The sequence below is a fragment of the Sciurus vulgaris genome (genome assembly GCF_902686455.1).
Source record: "Sciurus vulgaris genome assembly, chromosome: 2".
Classification (NCBI taxonomy): domain Eukaryota; kingdom Metazoa; phylum Chordata; class Mammalia; order Rodentia; family Sciuridae; genus Sciurus; species Sciurus vulgaris.
This window is the reverse complement of record NC_136462.1, coordinates 161,412,848-161,437,822: the sequence shown is the minus strand read 5'-3', so window position 1 is coordinate 161,437,822 and position 24,975 is coordinate 161,412,848. Positions and strand designations below refer to the sequence as shown.

Sequence of the window (24,975 nt, the reverse complement as noted above, 5' to 3'; positions counted from 1 at the left end):
TTTTTTTTTTTTTTTTTGTACCAGGGATTAAACTCAGGGGCACTCAACCACTGAACCACATCCCCAGCCCTATTTTGTATTTTATTTAGAGACAGGGTCTCACTGAGTTGCTTAGTGAGCCTTCATTTTGCTGAGACTGTTTTGAACTCAGCCTCCCCAGCCACTGGGATTACAGGCATGCGCCACCAGGTCTGGCTATGGTAACTTTTCTTAAAGCATTTCAGTGTTGTACTAAGACATTGGATGGCCAGAAAATAAATTTTACTCTGAGTATTTAGGGAAAGGCAAGCTCCTCCCAGGCTTGCCTTACCAGGTATGTGCACATCTAGACTCCACTGGGCCACAGAGCCTGGTCTAGTCATTAACTAGATCAATACCCATTGGTGAGGATGGAGGGACGGCTCACCTGAGCTTCTTAAAATGGGATTCTCACCTCCTGGGTAAATATAATGATTGTGCTGAGGGCACAGAGGACCACAGAACCAGACTCTAGCTAGAACTTCACCTTACCTGATAGTAAGCAATTTGTAACATTCTTTTTTTCTAGCAAGACCAAAACTCAAAATCTGCATGAAACTTTAAGAAGTTTTGACTTTCTGAGAAGTTGCTTTGGGTGACATCAGCAAGTTCGGACTCCTAATCTAATGCCCTTTGCCATTAGATTAAAGCAAGCAGAACTTCTCCACCTAGGCACTGTTGACATCTGGGGCAGGATAATTCTTGTTGTGGGTTGGGGCTGCTGTCCTATGCATTGGAATGGTTTACTAGCATCCTTGGTCTCTACCCACTAGATTCTGGTAGTGCATGCACGCATGTGTACACACACACAGACAATTGTGATGACCAAAAAGATCTCCAGCAGTGCCCCCTGGAGCAAAAATTGCCCTGGTTAGAAAGCACAGTAGCTACATACCATATTTAGTAGTGTCAGGTGAACATGCACTAGGCCCTGGGCCCAACCACCAGAATCACAAGAAAGAAAAAAAAAATTGTGCCTACATGAAAAGTTTTCATATGGGAAAGATTTTGAGAAACACTAATCCAATTCTAAAAGACTGATTCAAAATGGAGTCACAGAATATCTCATTTCATTAAAGTGCACTTGCCTTCTTGGGAAAAACAGAAGGTAGAAGAGGAGCGAAAGGGGAGACAGATCCAATAAAAACAGCACAGCCAGGTCTGCCTGCCATTCCATGCACTGGCAACCACAGGAGCTCCACCCTCTGCAGGCCCCCAACTGCCTCCACAGGGCAGGCTCAGGCCAGACATCTACTTTCCTCCTTCCAGTTACCAGATCTTAACGAGTTCTATCCCAGCAGCTCGGGAGGCTAAGGCAGGAGAATCACAGATTCACAGCCTCTGAAAGAGGCTGCCAGACTCAGCAACTTAGTGAAACTATTAAGCAACCTAGCAAGACCTTGTCTCAAAATAAAAAATAAAAGAAGCTAAGGATGTGGCTCAGTGTTTAACCACCTCTGGGTTCAATCCCTGGCACCAAAAAGAGAGAGAGAGACAGACAGACAGAGAGAGAGACAGAGACAGAGAGAGAGAGAGGGAGAGAGGGAGAGAGAGAGAGAAAGAATTCCTAATCTCTGGGTCAACTCCCATGCCCCATTTGGGTTTTTGACTCTTATCATTTTCTTCAAAGTAAAATTCCCTGTTAATCTACCCACTGTAGCAACATTTGCCTGGATGAATCTTAATTGAGACCCCCTATGTGCTGGGATCATGTCAAATTTATAAATCAACATAAGGAAAATTGACATGTCAGGGATACTGTCTTTCTATCCAAGAAGGTGGACTTTCCATGGGGTCATTCTCCATCTATGTCCCTCCACACAGTTTCAAAGTATTCACTTTTTATTTTTCTAGTTGTTAAATTTCTTCCTAAGTATTCCATCCTTTGTGTGGCTGGTAAAAGCGGTGCTATTGTGAGAATTCAATGTGTTCATATGTAAAGTTCATAGAATAGTCTGGCACACAGTAGGTGCCACAGAAGTGCTTGCTATGATTGTCATTCTTAGTTTCTTCCCCAATATCCTCTATCTGAATTTTTATCTGAATTTGGGTCATATTTGCTCTGTCTGGGTTTCTGTATAGCTTCTATTTAGGTGAAGCTAGAACATAGAACTGGTTCTTAGGGCCTTATTTTAACAGGACAGTGTGGCATAAGGGTGTCAGCTGTATCCCCTAACCAGCTCTTACTCTCTTACAGATGTTCCTTCTCCACTCATTTCAGCTCCCATAATTAGGATTTTCTCCTACTGGCACATCTTCCCCAGAGACTAAGGGACCATTTGGTGCTAAAACCCAATCATTATAAGCAAGTTTATAATTATTGCTTCATGTGTTCTATCTGACTTAGGAAAATGAAGTTTAATATCCCTAGGAAACAAAATATACTTTGGGCAAGTCTTACAAAACTCTTTGGTGATTACGACTCTGAAAGAGGCTGCACTTTCTGTGTATTAGTAAGTTAGGCTGCATAATAAACTGCCCCCAAAATTTAGTAGCTAAAATAGCTTAAAATAATAGCTTAAAATAATAATCATTGAGTTTTGCTCATGAGGCTACATACACGTTGTTTCACTAATCTGGACCAGCCCTGGCTAAATTCAATTGGCCTTTCTCATGGCATCTGTGGTCAGCTGAAGGGTGAACTAGACTCTGACTGGTCTAGGACAACTCCCTCACATATCTGCTGGCTATTGGCTGTCAGTGTAGGGCAGTGAATTTGACTGGGCTATGTGCCTGTCATCAACTAGAAAGCTAAGTCAGGTTTATTGTCATGGTACAACCAAATTCTGAGAGATAGCAGAATGTACAGGATTTCTTGAGACCTACAACTGGAACTGATATGGCCATATTTCTTCCATATTTCTGCCATATTCTGTTGGTCAGATCAAGACAGGAAGCCAGCCTGGATTCAATGAGTGGGAAATAGAATCCTCTTCTTGATGGGTAGTGCTGCAGAGTCATATTGCAAAGGGTATAGATATAATCAATCTACCACAGTCCCCATGCCAAGATAAGAATGCTTAACCTGATTTCCCTTTTCCAAAATTGCTTCATCTCATTAGCAACCTATATGCGTACTGATTCAGGCAGAGTTACACATATGGTCCATCTCATCCTTTACTATTCACATGGTAAAGACCATTTATCCTGATTCACAACAGGTTTACTTTCTGAAGTTGCCATTTCTTGACGCTGAGCCCAAATTCAAGTCTCTCGGAGTGCCTAATCCTCCACACCAACAGTAAAGATGATCCATTTCCCTCTCTTCCCTGATTTCTGAGAGCAGTTGTTTGTTTTGGAGAAGTTTTTCTGTAGGATAGATTTACCAAGACTCTGAGGATGATTCGCAGCCAGTGGTTGAATAAATATTTGTTGACTTATCGACTCAATCAATCAAGGCTAATTAACTCCCAGTCCTGTTTGAAGCAATTCAAAATGTCACTTCTCACTGTCAGGAGGCAGATTGAGCTTGGAAGTAACCCAGGCATCTCTCTTCTTTCTGGCATCTCACTGTAAACCACTGAATCAGGACCATGGAACCCCTGGTGGCCAAGCAAAGACAAACTTTCTCTGCCAATTTCTTCTGTCTTCTTGCTCCAGAGGGTCACTAGGATGCCCTGGGCCAGGCTGTGGAATAGGTGGAGGTTGTATGCCATCCTCTGACCTCCCACACTGCATGGCTGCTCTTCTGCACCCACCCAGCCTGTGAATGCAAAATAATTCCAAACCCCATTCATTGCCTCAAGAGTAAGAGAGGCGGAAGCAAAAAGCAAAGGGCCCAATCCTTGGTTGATGAGATAGACAAGAGAAAATTCACATAAGACAAGGAAAAAAACAGATAAACACACGAAGAACGTGGTTTGAACAGCAAAGTGATGCTAACTGTAGGTATTCATAAGAAAACTTGCCTTTCATGACTAATAACCACTATGCCTGACTTTATATGCTTAAAGTTTTATTTGCTGTATGTCTTCCTTTATATTAGACTTTCTTCCTATATTTGATGTTCTCTTGCACAGGTCATATAATGTTGTGTTTAGTAGGATTCCAGTATGATCCAATTGGATAAAAAAGAAAAAACTATGTATCCACATACATATATGTACAATTTTCATATATTTTTGGTTTAAAAGTGTATTTTACCTTGTAATACCTACATGTATATGTAAATGTATACATATGATCTTATATAGTTAAGTATAAATACATACATATATATACTTACATTTTCACTGAAAATGATATGTAAGAGTGGGATCATAATGATTATCTCTAGAGACATTGTTTTTCACTTTCCTTTACATATGCTTAGACTATTTTTTTAATATATATAATGAGCATGTACTACTTTTTTTGAAAATTCTTAAAAAGATTCTTGGTAACTTTTCTTACCTCATTATCCCCAGCTTACACTGAAAATCCAGGTGCTTTTTTTTATATTGAACTTTTCTGGAAAAAAAATTCCACTATGTCCCATCAGAAGGTTCTGGTTTCCAACCCAGAAAAAAAAGTGAATAGTTGGGTAATTCAGTTCAATTGATGAAGCCCAATCCCGACCCTCCCCAGGTCAGGACCTTACCTGGGCAGAGAACAGTGCTGCCCCCTGGCGGCCCTTGGGCCTGGGTGTGGGACATGGCAGCAGCATCTCCCTCTGCTCCCCTAGGGCCGCGGGGGCAAAGGCAGCATCTACGTGTGGGCCTCTGGGGACGGCGGCAGTTATGATGACTGCAACTGCGACGGCTACGCCTCGAGCATGTGGACCATCTCCATCAACTCGGCCATCAACGATGGCAGGACGGCCCTGTACGACGAGAGCTGCTCTTCCACCTTGGCATCCACCTTCAGCAACGGGAGGAAGAGGAACCCCGAGGCCGGTGTGGTAAGCCAAGCCACCTCGCCTCCGTGTTTCCTCAAGGCCACTGCCCCTCTGAAATAGGGTGGGACGCACCAACTTCCCACCCTCCTTTCCTGAGAGTAAGCTCAGGTCCTGAGGGGAAGATCCTTTTCCTCCACGCTTATTATGCTTTGTTATCCAGGTAGAGACCATATGTAAGCTGTAAGCAAGAACGACGATGAGACCCTTCCAACTCACTGACAATAGAAAACCTTATCATTTGGGCATACAAATAATGATGAATTCTGATTTTTCAATGTTACTCCAGCACATAACTTGTAAGAGTAAGTGATTGTAAGAATTAAGGCATCACGCCACAAACCCATCTCAGCTAAGAACACATTCATGTTATGGTAAAAAAAAAAAAAAATAGCATTGATGGATGTGCTTTTCTGGGTCTCCCCTAAAACCAACACACCTGTATATATTCTCAGGGGGAAAGATATGATTTCTACCCTATTCTGAAATGGATCCATGATTTTAAAAACAAAAATTAAGGATCACAAATTTAAGTTATTGGTTGCTCTTTTCTGAGCAAAAGTTCTTCCTTTTTGGTCAACTAGATATAATGATAAATTTTCCAAGCCCCTTAGAAATATGTCCTCTATAGAGCATAATTAAGCCTGTGAATCTTTTCCTCTCTCTGTTTATTTTATTCCCCTATCAGTTTCAGAATTCCAAACCAGGAATTTTTTTAAGCTGCACATTTGTAAATTTTTAAAAATTCACCCACAGTCTTGGGTGACTGACACCTTGACCAGCCACTCACCTCAAGAGGGGTTTCTTAAGAGGGGAGGATGGGAACTCAGAACAAAATCATTATTACCGTGTAGTGTTTCAATCCTACATTCCCCTCTGGGCTCTCTTGGCAAGATGGTCAGACTTTTGCATGAGCCAGGAGAAACCCTTGACCTAGAAAAGGTATAGACCTTAACAGCCTGCCCCTTCTGTGAGCCCTTTTGGTCCTGGAGAGGATAGAGACCATGCCAGTGCCTCCCAAGCAAAAAGAGCCTCCAGCCCCTCTTATTCCACCAACTCTAAGGGCAGAAAGGGAGAAGAGCTCATAGGAAAGAAAAGAGGAGGGTGGTCTCAGTCCTGCTGTTTAAGGTGACTCACTCTTCCGTCCAGAAGCTCCACTCCCTTTTCCCTCAACTCTTATCTACAACTGCCTTTCTACTTGGGCTTGGGAAGGGCCATGAATTTCTTCAGAATATTTTAATTTTTCCCCACAGATGCCTTTAAACCTCCCTAATCCTTTGTTCCTCAAAATAATAGTCTCTCTAGAGAATCTGACAAACAGAGGGAGAATTCTTGAGGTTTATGCCTGATCTTAATGAAAACACTGGCTCCCACAAGCATTGAAAATGAGGTTTTTCTCTTTGAAAAGGTCCATTAAAACTCACTGTATTACTTTCTCTCCTAAGTAAGAGTTGTGGAGATGATTTATCCACATTTCAGATTGTCTTGACTTGACACATATATTTTAGATATAGGGGAATATTATATTTAATAGCCTAAGTACACTTTAGACAATTATGTTTTTTCTTCCCTCTTTGAGAATACTACCCTTTCCTTCTTGAAGGGAAAATAAACACTGGTGCAGTGGCCCATAGGCTTTCCCAGAGTCAATCTAATGCAACAAAACCCAGCATTGTATTGACGAGGTGCAAGGACTGACTTATCACTTTCCACCTTGAAATGTTTCCTTTTCAGATTCAGGAAATAAATGTCTCTCTAGTCTCTGGACATGCCATATACATGCTTCTTTGAAGAAATTACTCACCTGTGAACTCTGTAGCAATAACTAATCACATGTTCCTTTTTACATGGGCTGCTAGGAAGCTCAGATAAAATCTATGGCAAAAGAAATAGAGGTATATGGATGCTAAGCTTAACCTTAGTTTCATCTTAATATTCTAAGGAGAAGGCATAGTTTAAATAAAATAGATAATACCTTCATCCACACTGTTTGGAAATTCAAAATAGTGTGATTTATTTATTACTCCATATCTTCCATTCCAGGCCACCACAGATTTGTATGGCAACTGCACACTGAGGCATTCTGGGACATCTGCGGCTGCTCCTGAAGCAGCTGGTGTGTTCGCCCTGGCTTTAGAGGCTAAGTACGTCTGTAACTCTGGGCCCAGGGCCAGCTTGGGAGGGTGGACTAACATGTTCCTCTTTACCCAAATACCAGGTGTCCATGGAGGCAAAAATGGATGTGAACGTCTAATAGTCAAGGCCAATGAAACCTGCTGGATGTTTCTAATGCCCACTCCAACACACACACACATATACACACACACACGCACACACACACGCATGCACACACCATGAAACTATATTCCTAGAGAGCAGAAGATTCCAATATTCAATAGCACATATCAGCAACTTACTCAGTTATCAAATAAGGGCACATAGGTACATCTTTCTTCATCTTTTGTGTGGTTTTGGCTATTTTACTCCAATATTACAATCAGCTGATGAAGAAAAATCGAATTGCCAAGCTAGGTATCTAGCAAGACTTTTCAGAACATCTGGCAAAGAGGATGTTCCTAACACAAAATTTGTTCATTTATAAGATGAATTCACTTTCCAACACTGAGTCAAGGTGGGCAAAGCCAGGCAGTGTAGACCAAGACATGGGCTTTAATGGGAAAACCTTCAAGTGACAGGTAAGAGGAAACCATTCCCTATGTTCTCAGCATCCCACAGAGAGGCCACATATTGCTACTGCTGAATACACCTTGGATTTGAGAATCAGAGGAGGTACCTGCCCACCCACTGCTCTGCCTTCTCTCATTGAAGCCAGAGGTTGGCTTTCTGTTCAAGGAATGAACACTTGGACTTCAGACACACCACACATGGTGTGAATATAAATGCCAGCTATATAGAGAATTGTCAGAGAATAAAACACCCAGCAACTTGTGAGAAGTCAGATTCAGGCTCCTGGGGAAGGGGAGTCGAATTTACCATCCCAATCAGCAGTTGCTAGGCAACTGCAGCTTCTAGCATCAATCTCCAGGCCAACTTGCTTACATTACTTCACATATGCATGAATTTTATGATTTGCAAAAGGGGCAAGAGTTGGTTCCTAGAATAGGAAGAGACTTTGAAAGATCATCTAGTCCAACTCTGTCTTCTAGTTAAAAAGGCATAATTATTCTCCTTCTACAGAAAACATCTGAAGTTGAGAGTGACTTCTCTCTTTGAGACCAGTCTAAACTTTGATTCTTCTAACAAAAGTCGAGTGGAAAACTTAGGACACTAAGAGAGTGACACTGGTCAAAGCTTAACTATTTAGTTAACTAATAGTTAATGTTTTTGTTAGCTTTTTCATTGCTGTGATCACAAGACCTGACAAGAACAATGTAAAGGAGGAAAAGTTTATTTTGGCTCATGGTTTCAGAGGTTCAGTCCATAGCTGGTCAGCTCCATATCTCTGAGCCTGAAGTGAGGCAGAACATCATGGTGAAAGGACTTGGCAGAGCAAATCAGCTCAGGAGATGGCAACCAGAAAACAGAGAGAGAGAGAGAGACAGCAAGCTCACCAGGAATGAAATATATATGACCTACTTCCTCCCACCACACCCTACCTGCCTTCAGTTACCACCCATTTACTGCATATCAGTGGATTAATCCACTGGTTAGGTTACATCTCTCATAATCTAGTCATTTCACCTCTGAAAATTCTCTCGTTGTCTCACACACGAGCTTTTGGGGGATACTTCATATCTAAACCATAACAGTTGACTATTAATTACCCCCTGCCCTATTAAATACAGAACCCAACACTTACTCAGATATGGTACACATTTTCTGAAGATGAAAGGTACACCTCAGGTCCTGAGCGGGCTGGCTCTGCTCACTCCAACTGCAAGCACAGACAAACAGGGTCTCCCTTTCAACCTTAGTGGGCAGGACTTAACTCACAGTCCCCTGGAATCTTGACAAGCAAGAAGTCACTTGTCCAGGTCCATACACATACGAAAGGGCAACCTAAATAAACTGAAGTAATGGAATGAGGCCACTGGATTACTAAAGAGATTCGTAGTTCTCATTGATTAATCACCATTCTTTTAGCACATCTGTGTTTTCCAAGAAGTCCCACTCAGTGACTTCTGCTTATTCTCATTGGTCAGAACTGTCATATGACTACCCCACACTGCAAGGGAGGCTGGAAAATGTAGTTTTATAGCTGAGCATATTATTGTTCTGAAGAAAATTGAGATTTTTTTTTTAATAAGGAAAGAAGGAAGAGTAGATACAGGGGAAAGACAACTCCCAGTTTTCTTCCAGTGACTAAGTGGATTATCACTCACTTTCTCTGGGTCTCTATTATCTTATCGGCAAAATATTGAAAGAGACTATTCATAAGATTCAGATGACTTCCTAGAATGCTATAGCTATGCTTCAGGAATATTATTTCTTTAGAAAAGAAATTTAGTTAGATATGTAGTGTTCTTAACGTTGAATATACCTTAAAACTGGGGGTTGTTCATTTACATATTTTTAAATATTGCAACCCATACTTTAATTGGGAAATAGTATTTATTCTCTTCTAACTTACTTCAATTCCCAATATATGAGGTAGATTTTAATACTGATAATAATAAACTCTTGGAGCTGGGGTTGTGGCTCAGTGGTAGAGCACTCACCTAGCATGGGTGAGGCACTGGGTTCCATCCTCAGCACCACATAAAAATAAAATAAAAATATTGTGTCCACCCACAACTGAAAAAATAGATTAAAATAATAATAATAATAATAATAATAAACTCTTTATTGAGTACTCACACTGTAGTAGCTACTTTACATATATGATCTACATTTACAATCTTCAACAAAACTATAAAATCCCCATTTAAAGATATACAGACTAGAGTTTGATTGCTAAAGTAACTTTTCCAGGTTTACACTATTGGGTTTAAAACCTACAGTGCCTGAGTTCCAGTACTGTGGTCTTTCCTCAAGCCAACTCTTTCCTAGAAGATGCACTGCCCCCCTGGAATCAAAAACAAGACATGGAATCAAAATCTGGGCCCTGACATCATTTTTTTTTAATCATCCCCAGATGATTCAAATATGCAGCCAAGGTTGAAAACTAGCATCTTAGACAAATATCCTCAAACATTGGTGTGCAGAAAAAGACATATAGGAAGCTGTCTTACATGCAAATTATCAGGCCCACAAGTTCCAAGATGCTGATTCAAGAGAGCTGGGGATCTGAATTTGTCACTAGTGCCCAAGTGGTTCTGATGCAGGAGGCTCGAGGATCACAGTGAGGCATCCACAGGGGATCCGCAGATGGTTCCTTCAGCATCCTGAGCTCTCCCTATCAAGGCAAACCTCACTTTTTCAATATTGAGTTGTCCATCTGTCCCCAGGCTATAGGCTCTGTGAAGGAGGAACCTTCATATGACATGCCCAGAGTTAGTACAGTGCCTAAATGTGGGGCACATCCAGTAGACATTCACAGAGTCACTTCACAGATGGTACCTTTACACATATTTGTGTTTTATTTTCCCAATTATTATATAAAATGTTTGAGAACAGAGGAAAATATGTCATGTTGCTTGTCCCACAGCCTCCAACATAGCAAACTTTACATTTGTACATACTCTGTAAATTTATTTTTTTATGATTCAATAACTATCACTTGTGAGTTGTGAGCTAATATGATTGGATTAAAGTTTAAAGCAGGTTGGTGGAACACACCTTTTACAGGATGGTGTATTTTATTAAGTCAGAAATTTTTCAGAAGGGGCAATTTGGAGGGGCCCAGTTTTACTGTTCGGACATATGCAAAGGGCCAAACAATCAATGTCACACACTCAGTCACTCAGTTATACTGGGGTATATATACTCTGATGTATCTCAAAAGTGAGAAGTTCATTGCTCTGATTCATCTCCTCTCTCTCTCTCTCTCTCTCTCTCTCTCTCTCACACACACACACACACACACACACACACACACACACACACCCTGAAGAAATGTTTGAGGGAGTCCTACTCCAGGCATTGGGAAGCACAGCACATTTCCATGATGAACATGAATGGTACTTCACCAGCTAGCCAGTCCTCAGGTCATTTAGATCCTCATTTGCCAACACTTCTTGGATTAATAAACTCGGAATCCCATTCCAGTGAAACAAAAAGCATTTAGCTATAATCATCTTCAGAAATTTCATGCCATTCTCTCAGTTCCTAAGGAACCATATGTCCCAGATATGTTCTGAATCTTCTCAAATATGCATTGACCTTCCTTTGAACTTTCTCCTTAAAAGAAGCTGGTCCACATTTTGAGAGTATATGGGTCATTGGAACACTTTGGCTCTGCTTCAAAGCTTCAAACCAATGAACGTTGTATGTGTTGAAACTTCACTAAATGAGTTATGTTGTTCCTAGTCCTTTGAATTGTTTGACTTTGGAAGAGTACAGTAGTTCAGGGGTTTTCCAGGTTTTTGACCATGACCCTCAGTGAGAAATAAACTGTACTGAACTCCAACATACACACACCCCAAAAGTTTCATGAAAAATATTAATATTAGAATATTACATGCAATGCACCCCTTATTTTTTTCTATTCTATTCTATTCCATTAAGTGTTTTAATGATAGTCCCAGCCATCAAATCACTAGTTCTAAACCTTGACTGTCTCCTGGGAGATCTGGAAATATTAATCATTTCCAATGGCTAAGTCTCACTCCTGGAGATTATGATTTCATTGGTCTGGAATATGGCCTGAACAGAGGGAATTTAAATGCCTTCTGAGAAGATTTTAATATGTAACCCAGGTAGATAACTTGTGCAATAAGTTGATTTCTTAGCTCACAAGTGAGTCATGACTTGCAGCTTGAAAAACTGACACTAAGTAAATAAGAGGCACTGATTTCTAAAGACAATAGCATTTGAAAACAAACTGATTTGTTCAGTGTGCCAAGGACTCTCCTGAGCACTGGGTATATAAATATGGTGAAAATACTGTCTCTGCTCTTGAAGAACTGACAACCTCGTTTTAAAAAATGAGTACACTCATGAAGTTAGTTAGCATCCTGATAAAGAAACAGCACTGCCAGCACCCTCAAGGCCCCAGGCCCCTGCCAGTCATGATCCCACAACTAACCCAACTTCGAAGAGCATAGGTTAGTTGTTCCTGTTTTTATACTTTAAACAAGTGGAATCATACATGCATTCCCTATATTAGTCTATTTTCTCTTGCTATAATAAAATACCTGAGGCTAAGTATTTAATTTAAAAAAAGGTTTATTAGTTCACAGTTTGGGAGGCTGAAAGTTCAAAATCAAGTGGTCTCCTCAGTTAGGTCTCTGGAGATGGACTTCTTGACTACATCACATCCTGGCTGATGGCATCATGCTGGGAGCACAAGTGAGGAGAGATCACAGGCTAAACAGGAAACGAGAGAATGAGGAAGGCCATTCTGTTTTTTTTATAAAAATTCTCTCTCATGAACTAATCAGAGTCCTATGATCCAATGATCCAATCACCTCCAAACTCGGCTCCACTTCCTAAAGTTTCCACCACCTCCCAACATCATCACACTGAGGATCCAGCTTCTAGCACATGAACCCTTGGGGTGCACACCCAGACCATAGCCAAATCATAATATTCTCTTTTCTGTCTCTCTTCCTTAGGTCAACATTGTATTTATAAGATGTGTCCATATTATTAGAAATTATTATAGCACATTTGTTCTCATTACTACATAGCATCCCACATTCAATTGTTTATTCTTGCTACTATCAATGGACATTTGGGTCCCTCATAGTTTGGAGCATTCTAGTATACATATCTGACAAAGATACACACATCTTTGTCAGATACGTATCTAAGAATGGAATTTCTGGGCTATTGTTTAGACATATGGACAACCTTAGAAGATCTAGCCAAACAGATTTCCAGAGTGGTTGCAACGATTTACACACCCATCAGCAAAGTCCATGAGCTCCACTTGCTCCACATCTTCATCAACACAGCATGGTCAATCTTTTTCGTTCTAACCATGCCAATGTGTGTGTTAGAATGTTCTTTGAAATACATTGTTTTAAGTAAGAAAGGCAAGAAAAAATTTGAATTAACATATGCAATTGTTCTAAAATAGTGCATGGACACTCTTCCTTGAGTGGGGTGTTCACAAATGTTCCAAAATCTCCCAAGAAGCTTGTGTTCTGGGTGTTACTTATCTTGCTCATTGTGTGTGTCTCTCTCTCCCTCCCTGCTTCTTGTCCTTATTCTCATGCTCTCTGCTTCCTGTATGCAGCCTGGGTCTGACCTGGCGAGACATGCAGCATCTAACCGTGCTCACCTCCAAACGGAACCAGCTTCACGATGAGGTCCATCAATGGCGGCGAAATGGGGTTGGCCTGGAGTTTAATCACCTCTTTGGTTATGGGGTCCTTGATGCAGGTGCCATGGTGAAAATGGCCAAAGACTGGAAAACCGTGCCTGAGAGATTCCACTGTGTGGGAGGCTCCGTGCAGGACCCTGAGTAAGTAGGACCAGTGGTTCTTCTGTTGCGTGTGAAAAACGTGCCAGTGATGGTGCTGTATATTGACAGCGCGATCGATTTCCTCTCCATGTCAGGGGCAGGCACTGGATTTGACGCAGGGAGAACCAGCTTTCAGGAAGAACTGCAGAGTTACACAATTCCATTTACATAGCAATACAATTGTGCGACACACTGAGCCCCCGCCTTTTAGGTGTGAGCTCTAGATTTTTTCAATCAGCCAGTGCAGCTAGCATCCAGACTGGTAAACAGAACATGACTAATATCCCTGAAGGACCCCCCCCATATCCTCCTCCATCATCATCTCCCAAGGATAACCACTAATCTTAACTCCACAGATCATTTTGCCTACTCTATAGTTAATAGAAATGGAATATATACTGTGTATATATTTTATATCTAGATTCTTTTGTTTAGAATTATGTTTGTGAGATTCTGCTACACTTAGTGTGTACTTGTAATTTATTTTCATTGCCAGTGTTTCCATGTATGACTTTATTTATTCATTCTACTTGTGGGACAGTGAAAGGGCTTAATTTTATTCAGAGTAAGGCAGATCACCATTTGGAGGGATCTGAGTGAGTTCTCCGCACAGGATCCATGGGTTGATCAAGTGTACCTACTTCCCTTCCCCCTTCTCATAATGGTAAAAGGATTGGGCAAAAAGCCTACCTCTTTAATTTCTTTCTCTACTCAATTGTCCATTAGTAAGATGGAGATAGCAATTCTTATTATAACTGAGCTATTACATACCATGAAACGCACAGAATCTAAGTGTATTTGAGTTTCAATAAATGTATACACCTAGATAACTATCACCTAATAAAGAGATGGAACATTCTATCAACCTGGAAAGATTCCCTGCGTTCCCTTCCAGTTAGTCCACACACCCACAGACAACCCTTGTTCTTATTCCCTTTACCATAAATGAGTTTTTCCAGTTCTTGGACTTGAACAAGAATCACATGGTATGAAAGTTTTTTCCAATGTCTTTCATTCAACATTAGGTTTGGGAAATTCTTCCAAGTTATTGCATGTAATAGCACATCCATTCTCATGGCTGTGTATTCCATTGTAAGAATACACTTCTGTGGCATTTAAATGGTGGTTAAACTCATCTTATTCACCCTTTTATCCACCTACTGTTGCTGCCTTGCTTCTGTTGATCATCTGAGCTTGAACAGAACTTTCCCCTTGGCAGGATGAAGTTTATAGGTCCCATTCAATATAGTATTTTTAAACTTAGTAGATAAAATGGGTAGGATTACAAAAGAGGACATTTACTGTGAAAGTCATTTACAAAAATGTTTTTAAAAGAAAATTTTTGATGTAGCAATACTTTTTTTTATCAATGCATTAAGTAAAAAGTTTTGGTGGCAAGTCTAAGGTCCACAATAATTTTTTTTATTTTGTTTTTTATAATTCATTTTTATTGTAAACAAATGGGATACATCTTGTTTCTCTGTTTGTACAGAACAATGATGGTGAACAAATGCTCCTATAAGACACACACAGTGACTGGGATGGGATATGAAAGTCTCTGAGCTCCTTGACAATAAGATCTGAGAAAGTGCTAATACCATTCTGCAGTGTCACCTAAATTCATAATTGAAACTAGCTAAGTTTCTGTTATACGTTAGTAAAAATTGAGGTAGGATTTTTATGATCTCAATTATTAGGCTCCCTAAATTCTGTCTTTGGGTCCAAACATAACATCAACTGCGTGGTAGGGTGTCAAGGTGTTGAGGCGGCCAGACCACCTGCCAAGTCCGTTTGACAACAGTCTGTCTGCAGCACCCTCCAGGTACCACATGCAGACCACATGGCATCACAATTCCAAATTCTAGGTGTGAAAGGGGAGCCTGGGAGAAGGCTAAGAAATGCTCTTGAAGAGCCCCTGGTCTGGCCCATTACTTCCTCCATCTCTTTTCATCCCAGAAGGCTGACATCACTGGTTTCAATTTGCAGGTAGAAAAACAGGCTTAGAAAATGAAGAAAGGGCCCTAGTTCAAGGAACCAGCATCCCATCCATTCTACAAGACCCAAGGTCTAGAACTTCCTTCACTGTTGCAAGGAGAAGGACTTAACAGTGTCCACACCTTTACAGATGTTCTGCCAGCAGCAGGTGGAACCAGAACAGCTCTCACAGCAGTGCAACTGGAGCACAATTTATGTTTGGTTACACAACAGCTGTGTTCTCAATTTTAAAAAGATGGCACTGTTGCGGTCTTTAAAGAGACAATTAGCTTTGAATACCCTGGGACCTTCTTAGTCTAGGTTCATATTGATATTAGATCCTTATTTTTTCAGACAAGCCAGATAGACCTCCAAAGTTCCTCAAGGACTGTGTGTGAGAGAGGGCCAGAGAGAGAGGCACCATGGGAGGGAGGGAGGAAAGAGAATGAGGGCATATGCTGAGATAAGTGACACTTGTCTCCGAGTTTCTGAATAGCATTCTGTCATAATCTACATCTACACGTGGAATCTGGAGAAAGAGGGGACACTGAGAATTATGTCCATCATTTAAGGAATCTAAGACCCGAGGTGTGGGATCATCCCAACATCTCACAACTAGCCAGGAACTATTTCACTCATAGTATTGTTTCCAATTTTTAAAAAAGCTGGAAAGCTATTATATTGGCACAGACTCAGTTGGGTTCTCCACAGGGACAGGATCCTTGTCTCTCTGCTGGGTGTTTAGACCTACATATTTTTGAACAAAGGAAGAAATGTAAATATCTAGCCAACATCACCTAAGTACCAAAAAAATGTCTAAACGGTGTCTGCAGGAGCAGAGAACCAGGCAGGCAAATGGAAAGAAGCCCCAACGTGATTGGCAGGGCTCTGTATTCCCTCAGTGCCCTCTGTTCCCTTGTCCACTCCTGCATCTGAATTTGTTCTCAGATGCAAGTGAGTTAGGTCCAGGGCAAGTGTGCTTGTTGGAGAACACAGAGGCTGGACAGAAGGGCAACCCCTGGCAGGCTGCACCACTTGGCAGGGGAAGTCCTTTTTATTTTGAATCACCCTTCCAAGGGGCTTGGATAGAGGAACCAACATCCCTGGCAATTGCCACTTTCCACGACATGCCAGGCTGCACAGAAACAGCTTGCAAGGTGGAAAGAGTAGTGATTGTCAGGTTTATGGGTTTCCTAAGCATTTATCTTCTTAGAGAAGGAGTCAATTTGAAAAGCAATTTTCTAAAGAGACTTTATCAAGAGAGTCGGTGAAGGGTGCTCCACAGTGATCGCAGGGGAAATGCAACTGGCTGTGACTACTGCACCTGCCACGCAGAATGAGGACAGCAGAGCAGCCTGCCCGCCAGCCAGCAGGGAGGGAAGCATGTAGCTAGGACAGCCCCTAACCCTTCCATGCACCCCAAGAGAACTTTCACGCAGCTCCTTTACAGAATAGCTAAATCTACACGCTAACTCTGAATTGTAAGTGAATTTAGTAATGAATGTTAAAACCTGGAATGAATGCTAGAAGCAGTAAGGGGAAGTATGAAAAGAGCATCCTCAGCCTCATGACAGCTGGTGACCATGACAGCACTGCTGAGCCACAGTGTTTTCTTGTGTGGGTCAGTGTCCACCTGACTCTGTCCCATCAGGAAGAGGAAACCTCACAATGACCACTCACTGGGTGTTCTTACATGACTTCCGTACTGCAGACATTTTAGGCTCTTGAGAAAGAGTGGTGATGAGCTGTCATGGTGGTACACACCTGTGATCCCAGTTCTCAGGGGGCTGAGGCAGGAAGGTCACAAGTTCAAGGTCTGCTTGAACAATTTACCAAGACCCCGTCACAAAATATATAAACAGGTGCTCAGTTGTAGAGCACCTCTGAGTTCAATCCCCAGTGCTGCAAGAAAAAAAAAAAGAGTGGCTATTATTGCTGCTGCTACAACTTTAGCAAAACAATCACAGCTTCATACAGTTGAAAATCCATAACACAAACTGCATCCCACCAGGCCCCCTGGGAAACAAGACCTGTGTCTAGGCACCAGGGAACCATTATATGCAATAGAATAAAGATACAAACCACCCCAAGTCCCCATGTTTTTCTAGGATTTGAATACTAGGCTTTTGCACATCATTTCTATAAGGTCAGAGAGGAGCTCTTAACTCTCTTGATGTGCGCCTTATTTTCTGTAGCAAATGAGTTCCAGAATGTGGCCTGGGAACTAACACCTTGTGACTGTTTAAAGTATCTCTGCAGAGACTTCGTTGGTTCCACAACCTACTCTTATTTTAACCTTCTTATAAATTGCCTCTTCCTAAGTATGTAGCTTCTTTTTCCTTTAGAATGATTTTTGCTCCTTTTCTTCTAATAAAAGCAAAATTTGGTCACTATAGAAAAATCATAGGGGGGAGGGGTGGGGAGAAGGGAAAAAAATAACAGAATAAATCAAACAACATTACCCTATGTAAATTTATGATTACACAAATGCTGTGCCTTGACTCCATGTACAAATAGAGAAACAACATGTATCCCATTTGTTTACAATAAAAAAAAAAGAAAAATCATAAAACACAAGGGAACTAACAAATTAATTAAGAAACACTTGATAAAATGCCAGAAGCAGCATGGAGAGAGTGAAAAGCACATCCTTAGCCTCATACAGCTGTTTACCATACTAAGCCACAATGTCTTCCTATGTGGATCAGTGTCCATCTGACTCTGTCCCATCAGGAAGAAGAAACCAGTTGTTCCTTGGTATATGTGAAGAGTTGGTTCCAGAACCCCCCACAGATAGCCAAATCCACAGATGTTCAAGTCCCTTGTATAAAATGGCTCAGTATTTGCATACGACCTGAATACATCCTCCAGTGTGATTTAAATCATCTCTGGATTATTTATATAATACAATAAAATCGTGTTGGTGAGCTTTTTGTTGCTGTGACCAAAATACCTGACAAGAACAACTTAGAAGAGTAAAAGTTTACTCTGGGCTCATGGTTTCAGAGGCTTAGTCCATGATCAGCCAACCCCATTGCCCTGGACCCAACCAAGGTAAGGCAGAACATCATGGCCAAAGGGTATGGAAGAGGAGCCCTACTTCACTATGGCCACCAGGAAGCAGAGAGAGAATGGGGAAAGGGCCACAGGGAAGATGAACCCTTCCAGGACATACCCCCAGGGACCCACCCCCTTCACATACTCCCCACCTGCCTACAGTTACCACCCAGGTAGTCCATTTGACTAGGACAGACTAATTAGATTATAGCTCTCATGATCTCTGAATATTCCTCCATCTCTGAATATTCCTGCATTAACACAGGAGATTTTGGGGGACATCTCATATGGAAACCCTAACAGCAATATTATGTAAACTGTTGTTACATTGTATTATTTAGAGAATAATAACAAGAAAAAAGTCTGTACATGTTCACTACAGATTTGTTTTTCCAAATATTTTCCATCTGCAGTTGGTGGAATGTGGAACCCCTGCATTTGGAGCACCAACCCTAGGCTCTGTAAATTCCATGCTATCTGCCAAAAACACTGTCCATGAGACAAGAGAATGGTGTTCTCCTTTTTCTACCAAGTTTATTGTCTCTGGAATTCACATCAGGCTTCAATTTAATTTTAGAGTAACTTAATATTCCCAAAGCAGTTCAATCAAATGTGTCCTCTTTCAGGGGACCCAGCCTCTGTGCAGTAAGCAGTTCACATTGGCTGCACAGGGACTGGGGACATTTTTTGAGCAGACAATTCCTCCACGGCACTAAATAAGCCATATTCCCCACGGATACCTGGCATGGCCTCTGATCACTGCACACATTCCCAACCCCCAAGGCTTCTAGGAAATTTTGTGATTCCTAGCACAAATTTGTATGTTTGACCTCATTTCAACCTGCCTGCCTTTCAGCTTTCCAAGATGCATGGTAAAATTCCGATATTTCCTTCAATCTTCCTCCATCTCTCCCAAGCACCCACTCTCACAAACACATACAACTCATTGTCAAGTAAGACCTTTAGGCTGGGCAGTTGGTGGCCTATGTTCTAGTTTCCCCTTATCAATTGTAGTAATTTCCTTTCCCTGTGTCTTTGTCTCTAATGCTCAGAGTTGACCCAGGGATTATCTGACAGAAACAACCAAGACAAATATAGTGGAAGATTAACTTCTGCCATGCCCTGAGTGTCAGAGCAGTACCCAGCCCAGGTATCTCTCTACAACAACTTCTCAAGAGCTTTTTAAAGAAAGCAAAAGAAGCAAGAAAGATTGAGCCTACATGATAGAATGACCCATATTCTATACAGTCAACAGGCCTCAGACACTGTGCAGAAGAGTTGGTTAAAAATTTCCAATTGCTTTTTAGTAATAGATAACACCTGTATTATGTCAGGTTGCCTGAAAGCAGAGCCTGAGAACAGATTTGAGTACATGTGCCTTATGGAGGGAAGCCTTTTCAGAAAGAACCATAAGAGAGCGAGGGATTCAGGACGGGCAGGAGGAAGCCAAGCAAGGAAGTGGCATTAGGCATGTGGACCTATGACCTGAGCCACTGGAGGCTCTGGAACATAATGGTACCACACAGTTGTCCCTATTTTGAGGCAAGAGCACTGCTGATCTTATACACTTTTATTCCAGCCAGGCAATTGCAGGCCCTGAGAGGAATTCTCAAGAGAAGGGAATATCTGAGAGCAATTAGTAGTTAATGCTCTCAGCAGCTGGGGCAGGGTAGGGGACCTAGACCATGCATTGTCACCCTCTGTTGAAACCCCCTTTGCCATGGTATGACTGAAGGTTGTCTTAGTTTTCATTCAATCCATGTTTCTATCATTCTATCATAAGAGATGATCCTGGTACTAGAACAACTTCTTTCTTGCATGGGGGACCTTATTGTTAATTCACAGAAACTCCAATGTGTTGTGGGCTATGGATCTGATTTCTAGCTAATGTGGCTGTCCTGTCTCTAATTCTTAGCCAATCAAAGAAATACTTTCAATTTTCTCTTAGGGAAGTAATGCCTCACTTTTCTGTCAAACTTTCAACAGATTGGCTTAAAAGGTGACTGTCACTGGTGACTCCAGACCTTAAGAACCATGGGTACAAACTGAGACAGAAAATTTTCCTTAGCATTCAGCTCATATTTTGAATCCTTAAGGTAATAGTGACTATTGCATTTGACAAATGATGAGTGAATTTTATAGTTTCTAGAATGGTTATTATTCAGTGTAAGAGCCTCTGGTTGTTGGCTTGTGGATTTTCTTCTTGAGTTTTTCAAGGAAACCCAGACTACAAGACAGGAAAGGATCTCAGTTTCCATGCAGGACTCAGAGCTGGGACCTCTTCCTATTATTCTCTGTGACCTCCCACTGTGCTTCTCAGAGAGTCCCAGGGCTCTTCTCTCTGTACTCTAAAAGGAAAGACCCCATTCTGGACCTGCCTGCCGTCTGTACAGAACCCTGTGAAGGTGCTTCCTTCATACCTTAAGGTTCTGGACTTTCTAGAGACCTCAGAGAGGTGGAGAAAATCTGTATCACAGAATCTACACTTTTTCTGATTGCTTTTCTAAAGCCTGTGAGTATCCAATTTGAATTCAACGTATACCAACAATTGAGACTTCCATTTTCCAATCTACAAATAACTAGCCACATGTGGTTATTTGATAAAAGTAATTGATAAAATTTAATTAATTAAAATAAAATAAAGTAAGTTTAAAACTCAATTCTTCACTCACAGCAACTACATTACAAATGGCTAGTGAGTCAGAGAGCACAGATTCAGAACATTTCCATCATAGTAGAAAGTTTTGTGCTGGTCCAGCTATTTGTAAATATACTACATATATGAGTGTGTGTATATATACACACATATATAGTTCTGTCCTCTAACATGGGCTTCAAGACAGTGTCACCAAACTGGATAGTTTCCCTAGAACTTAGGAACAAAAAGACTACCTCTACCGCCATCACTGGCCCTCCATTACCAATAGATATTTGAACATCACTCAGCATCAGCATTCAGGGGAGATGGTGCATAGCATCACTCCATGAGAACTGTTTCATTCATATATATGTATTTTTAAGCTCCTTGAGAAAATATTGCCTTTATTGATGGGCTGCAGCATAAGCTTCAGCAAACCCTCCCAAATTTACAATCTTGATTCCAAAAGCAATAAAGAAATAAGACTTGCCTCTCAGCTGGGTGCTTGACCAGCACCTTTTTCTAGAAGTGATTTTGCAAGATGTGCATTTAAAATATATCTACCACTGGACTGGGACTGTAGCTCCAGTGGTAGAGCACTTGCCTCACATGCACAAGGCCCTGGGTTCAAGCCCCAGTATGACCTCCCAAAGGGTTCCAATTCTGTGGACAAATACATCCCACAAATCTGGTGATCTCACATAGAACTGTCATTCATTAGAATTAATTTACCTAGGTTCAACTTTTTAAAATGATATAACAGGTTGAGTGTCCCTAATCTGAAAATCAAAAGTACTCCATAATCCAAAACTTTTTGAATACCAACACGATGCCACAAGTAGAAAATCCCACACCTAACCTCATGTTATGGGCTCTAATCAAAATGCAGGTAGACTAAAAATATTGCTTAAAATTACCTTTAGGCTATGTATATAAGGTATATTAGAAACATATATGAAAAGCATGTTTAAGCTTGGGTCCACATTATATATATGCAAATATTCCAAAATTTTAGAAAAGTCCAAAATCTGAAATACTTTTGGTCACAAACATTTCCAATAAAGAATATTCAACCTGTAATCATAATTATATCAGCAATAGCTTCTTTTATCAAGGTACTTTAAAAGAAAAGTATGAATTCCTGCCTCAAGTCAACCCTGAGATAAGACTTGGGTACACTGACAGTTTTTTGAGAAGTGTTCCCAGGAAACACAGAGAAGTGAGATGCAAGACAGGGAACTGGGAAGAAAGAGTACAACTAGAACCAATTCCATAGAAGACACTGAGTTGTCCCATGGAGAGACAGGGAAGTCAGAGGGTATATATGCACCACATCCTGTCAATCATTGAAAGAGGGATGCTCCTGAGAGGTTAAGTCTCTGCTTAACCTCTGGACTGCCCTGCACACAGACTAAGCATGTTCCCATGGTGTATGAGCAGGAGAAGCTTGGAGTTGCTCATGCCTAAGATGGAAAGCAATCACAGTACACAGGAGCTGTGGTTGCAAGTGACTCAGAAGGGACTTGGAAGACATGGGAGGGATATCAACAATATCTGCTACATTTCCATTTTACAGGAAAGTTTCTGAGCATGGTAAACTGCTCAGACTCACACAGCTGGCATGGAAGTTAAACCCAGGTCTGTCCGATTACTCCAAAACCCCTGCTTTTTCGCCTTCAGACCCCTTCATGTGGTGCACACCTTCCCCTTATCTTATCTTTTTGCCCTTTTGCCCTCAGGAAAATACCATCCACTGGCAAGCTGGTGCTGACCCTCACAACTGATGCATGTGAAGGGAAAGAGAATTTCGTCCGCTACCTCGAGCATGTCCAGGCTGTCATCACAGTCAATGCAACCAGAAGAGGAGACCTGAACATTAACATGACTTCCCCTATGGGCACCAAGTCCATTTTGTTAAGCAGACGTCCGAGGGATGATGACTCCAAGGTGGGCTTTGACAAGTGGCCTTTCATGACCACCCACACTTGGGGGGAAGATGCCCGAGGAACCTGGACCCTGGAGCTGGGGTTTGTGGGCAGCGCACCCCAGAAGGGGGTGCTAAAGGAGTGGACTCTCATGCTGCATGGCACACAGAGTGCCCCATACATCGACCAGGTGGTGAGGGATTACCAGTCCAAGCTGGCCATGTCCAAGAAGCAAGAGCTGGAGGAAGAGCTGGATGAAGCTGTGGAGAGAAGCCTGAAAAGCATCCTGAATAAGAACTAGTGCTGCACTTCTGCCTCCACCACCTCCCTCCCTCCCCAGTCTCTGCCTCCATCCTTGCTCCACATTTCTGGCAGGCACCTAGCAATTACTGTCACCCCACACAAGCAATTCCATCTTCTTGAACTGCAGCTTTGCTCACTATCAATGATTATTTTCATTACAATGGAAGCAACCTTTTTTTTTTCTATGACCCAAATATAATGTTCCCACCAACATCTATGTCCTATGTGTTACTCTGCCTTCTTTATTTCTGTCATTCAAATTGGTGATATCCTGCAAACAAAACTGGCACAGCTTTCCCCTGAATTTTTTTTTCAATATCTGAGAAGAGAAAAGAATGCATGTAAAAAAAAAAGAAAAAAAAGAAAAAAAAAACTACACATAGCAACTCCAAGAACGGCTGTCTGTGGTCTCAGTCAAGGAACTGTTACGTAACAAGAGAAGTCAAAGCTGATGCAGAAGGCATGTTCTGCAGATCTTTAAAGCACAGAGGAAACCATAAATCCTTTGGGGAAAGATGATTTGAATTTAGCAAGATTTTTGAGGAATGTAGATTAAGATGCCATCTATAGAAAGTCATTATTACTGGACAGGGAAAAGAGAATCAAAAATGAGCATTGGAAATCTACCAATAGTAAGAGATTGTAATTCACTCTACTCGGTCAGCATGATATAAAACCTAAGCGGCTTGGCTATAAGTTCACCAGCTGCTATTCTGAGTTATGGTAAAATCTGCTGAAGTAGACCAATTCTCTCTCATTTAGCATAGAGTTCGTCCCTCCCCTGCCCCCCACCAGTTTTCTGGGGTTCCTCACATAGCTATCCAAAAGGGGGGGAAATGAAAGCAGGTCTTACAACATGTCTAGTAAAGAATAGTTTGCTAGTTTTTAAAATAAGAACATTCCCTTTCCTAAGTCACTTCAGGACTTCTTGATTTTGATGTAAGAGGTGGGGTGAGTTTTTTGGTGGTTTTTTTGTTTGTTTGTTTGTTTGGTTTTTGACAGTTTTACACATATCCGTGTGGACTTTGATTTCCCAAAAGTATCACTGGAAAGAAACGTCCTACTCCCTGGTATCACAGTTTCATTGATGTATTGGGAAAAGGCCTCTGTTCTGAAGAGGTGTGTGAGGGATGATGGGGGCACATTTGAAGGTAGGAGCAGCCATCTTTACATGGACCTTCATTGGTGAGGGGCCTTGCTGGCCAAAAGCCAGGCAATCCAATTCATCCCCCAGTGACCTGAGGCCTCAAGGAAGCAAGGGGAGCCCTCTTACAGGAAAGCACATAGTCGCCATCTTGGCAACACAGAAATCCATGAGACCTTTTAACATGCAACCCAAAGGTTACAGTTGTCAAATCCAAAAGACATCATTTCATTGCCCAATAAGTATTACCAAAGTGACTGTTGTCACTTTTTGTTCCTACCCAAGGATCGGCTTCCAATCCCAGTGCCCAGCCATTCAAAAAAAAAAAAAAAATACATATATATATATGAATATATATATTCATTCTTAACCACTCCTGGCTCCATTCCTCCCTTTCCAAGGGAGCATGTGCTTGGCCTGGAGTCCCTTTACTAAAGCCAGTAGCACAGGAGCACTGGGAGAAGGTGGCAACTTTAAGAGAGAATTCTGGAATAATATCACTTTCTTTTCTCC

General features: G+C 41.4%; 1 protein-coding gene across 1 annotated transcript in view; it reads left to right on the top strand.

Moving 5' to 3' along the window:
* Window positions 1–23,718, top strand: part of PCSK2 (proprotein convertase subtilisin/kexin type 2) — a 295,543-nt gene extending 271,825 nt beyond the window's left edge. The window contains exons 9-12 of the mRNA XM_079128483.1: window positions 4,682–4,897; window positions 6,935–7,035; window positions 13,194–13,421; window positions 22,830–23,718. Coding sequence (XP_078984609.1) covers window positions 4,682–4,897; window positions 6,935–7,035; window positions 13,194–13,421; window positions 22,830–23,316 — 1,032 coding nt within the window. The 3' untranslated portion in view covers window positions 23,317–23,718. The remainder of the gene's footprint in view (window positions 1–4,681; window positions 4,898–6,934; window positions 7,036–13,193; window positions 13,422–22,829) is intronic.
* Window positions 23,719–24,975: the final 1,257 nt, after the last annotated feature.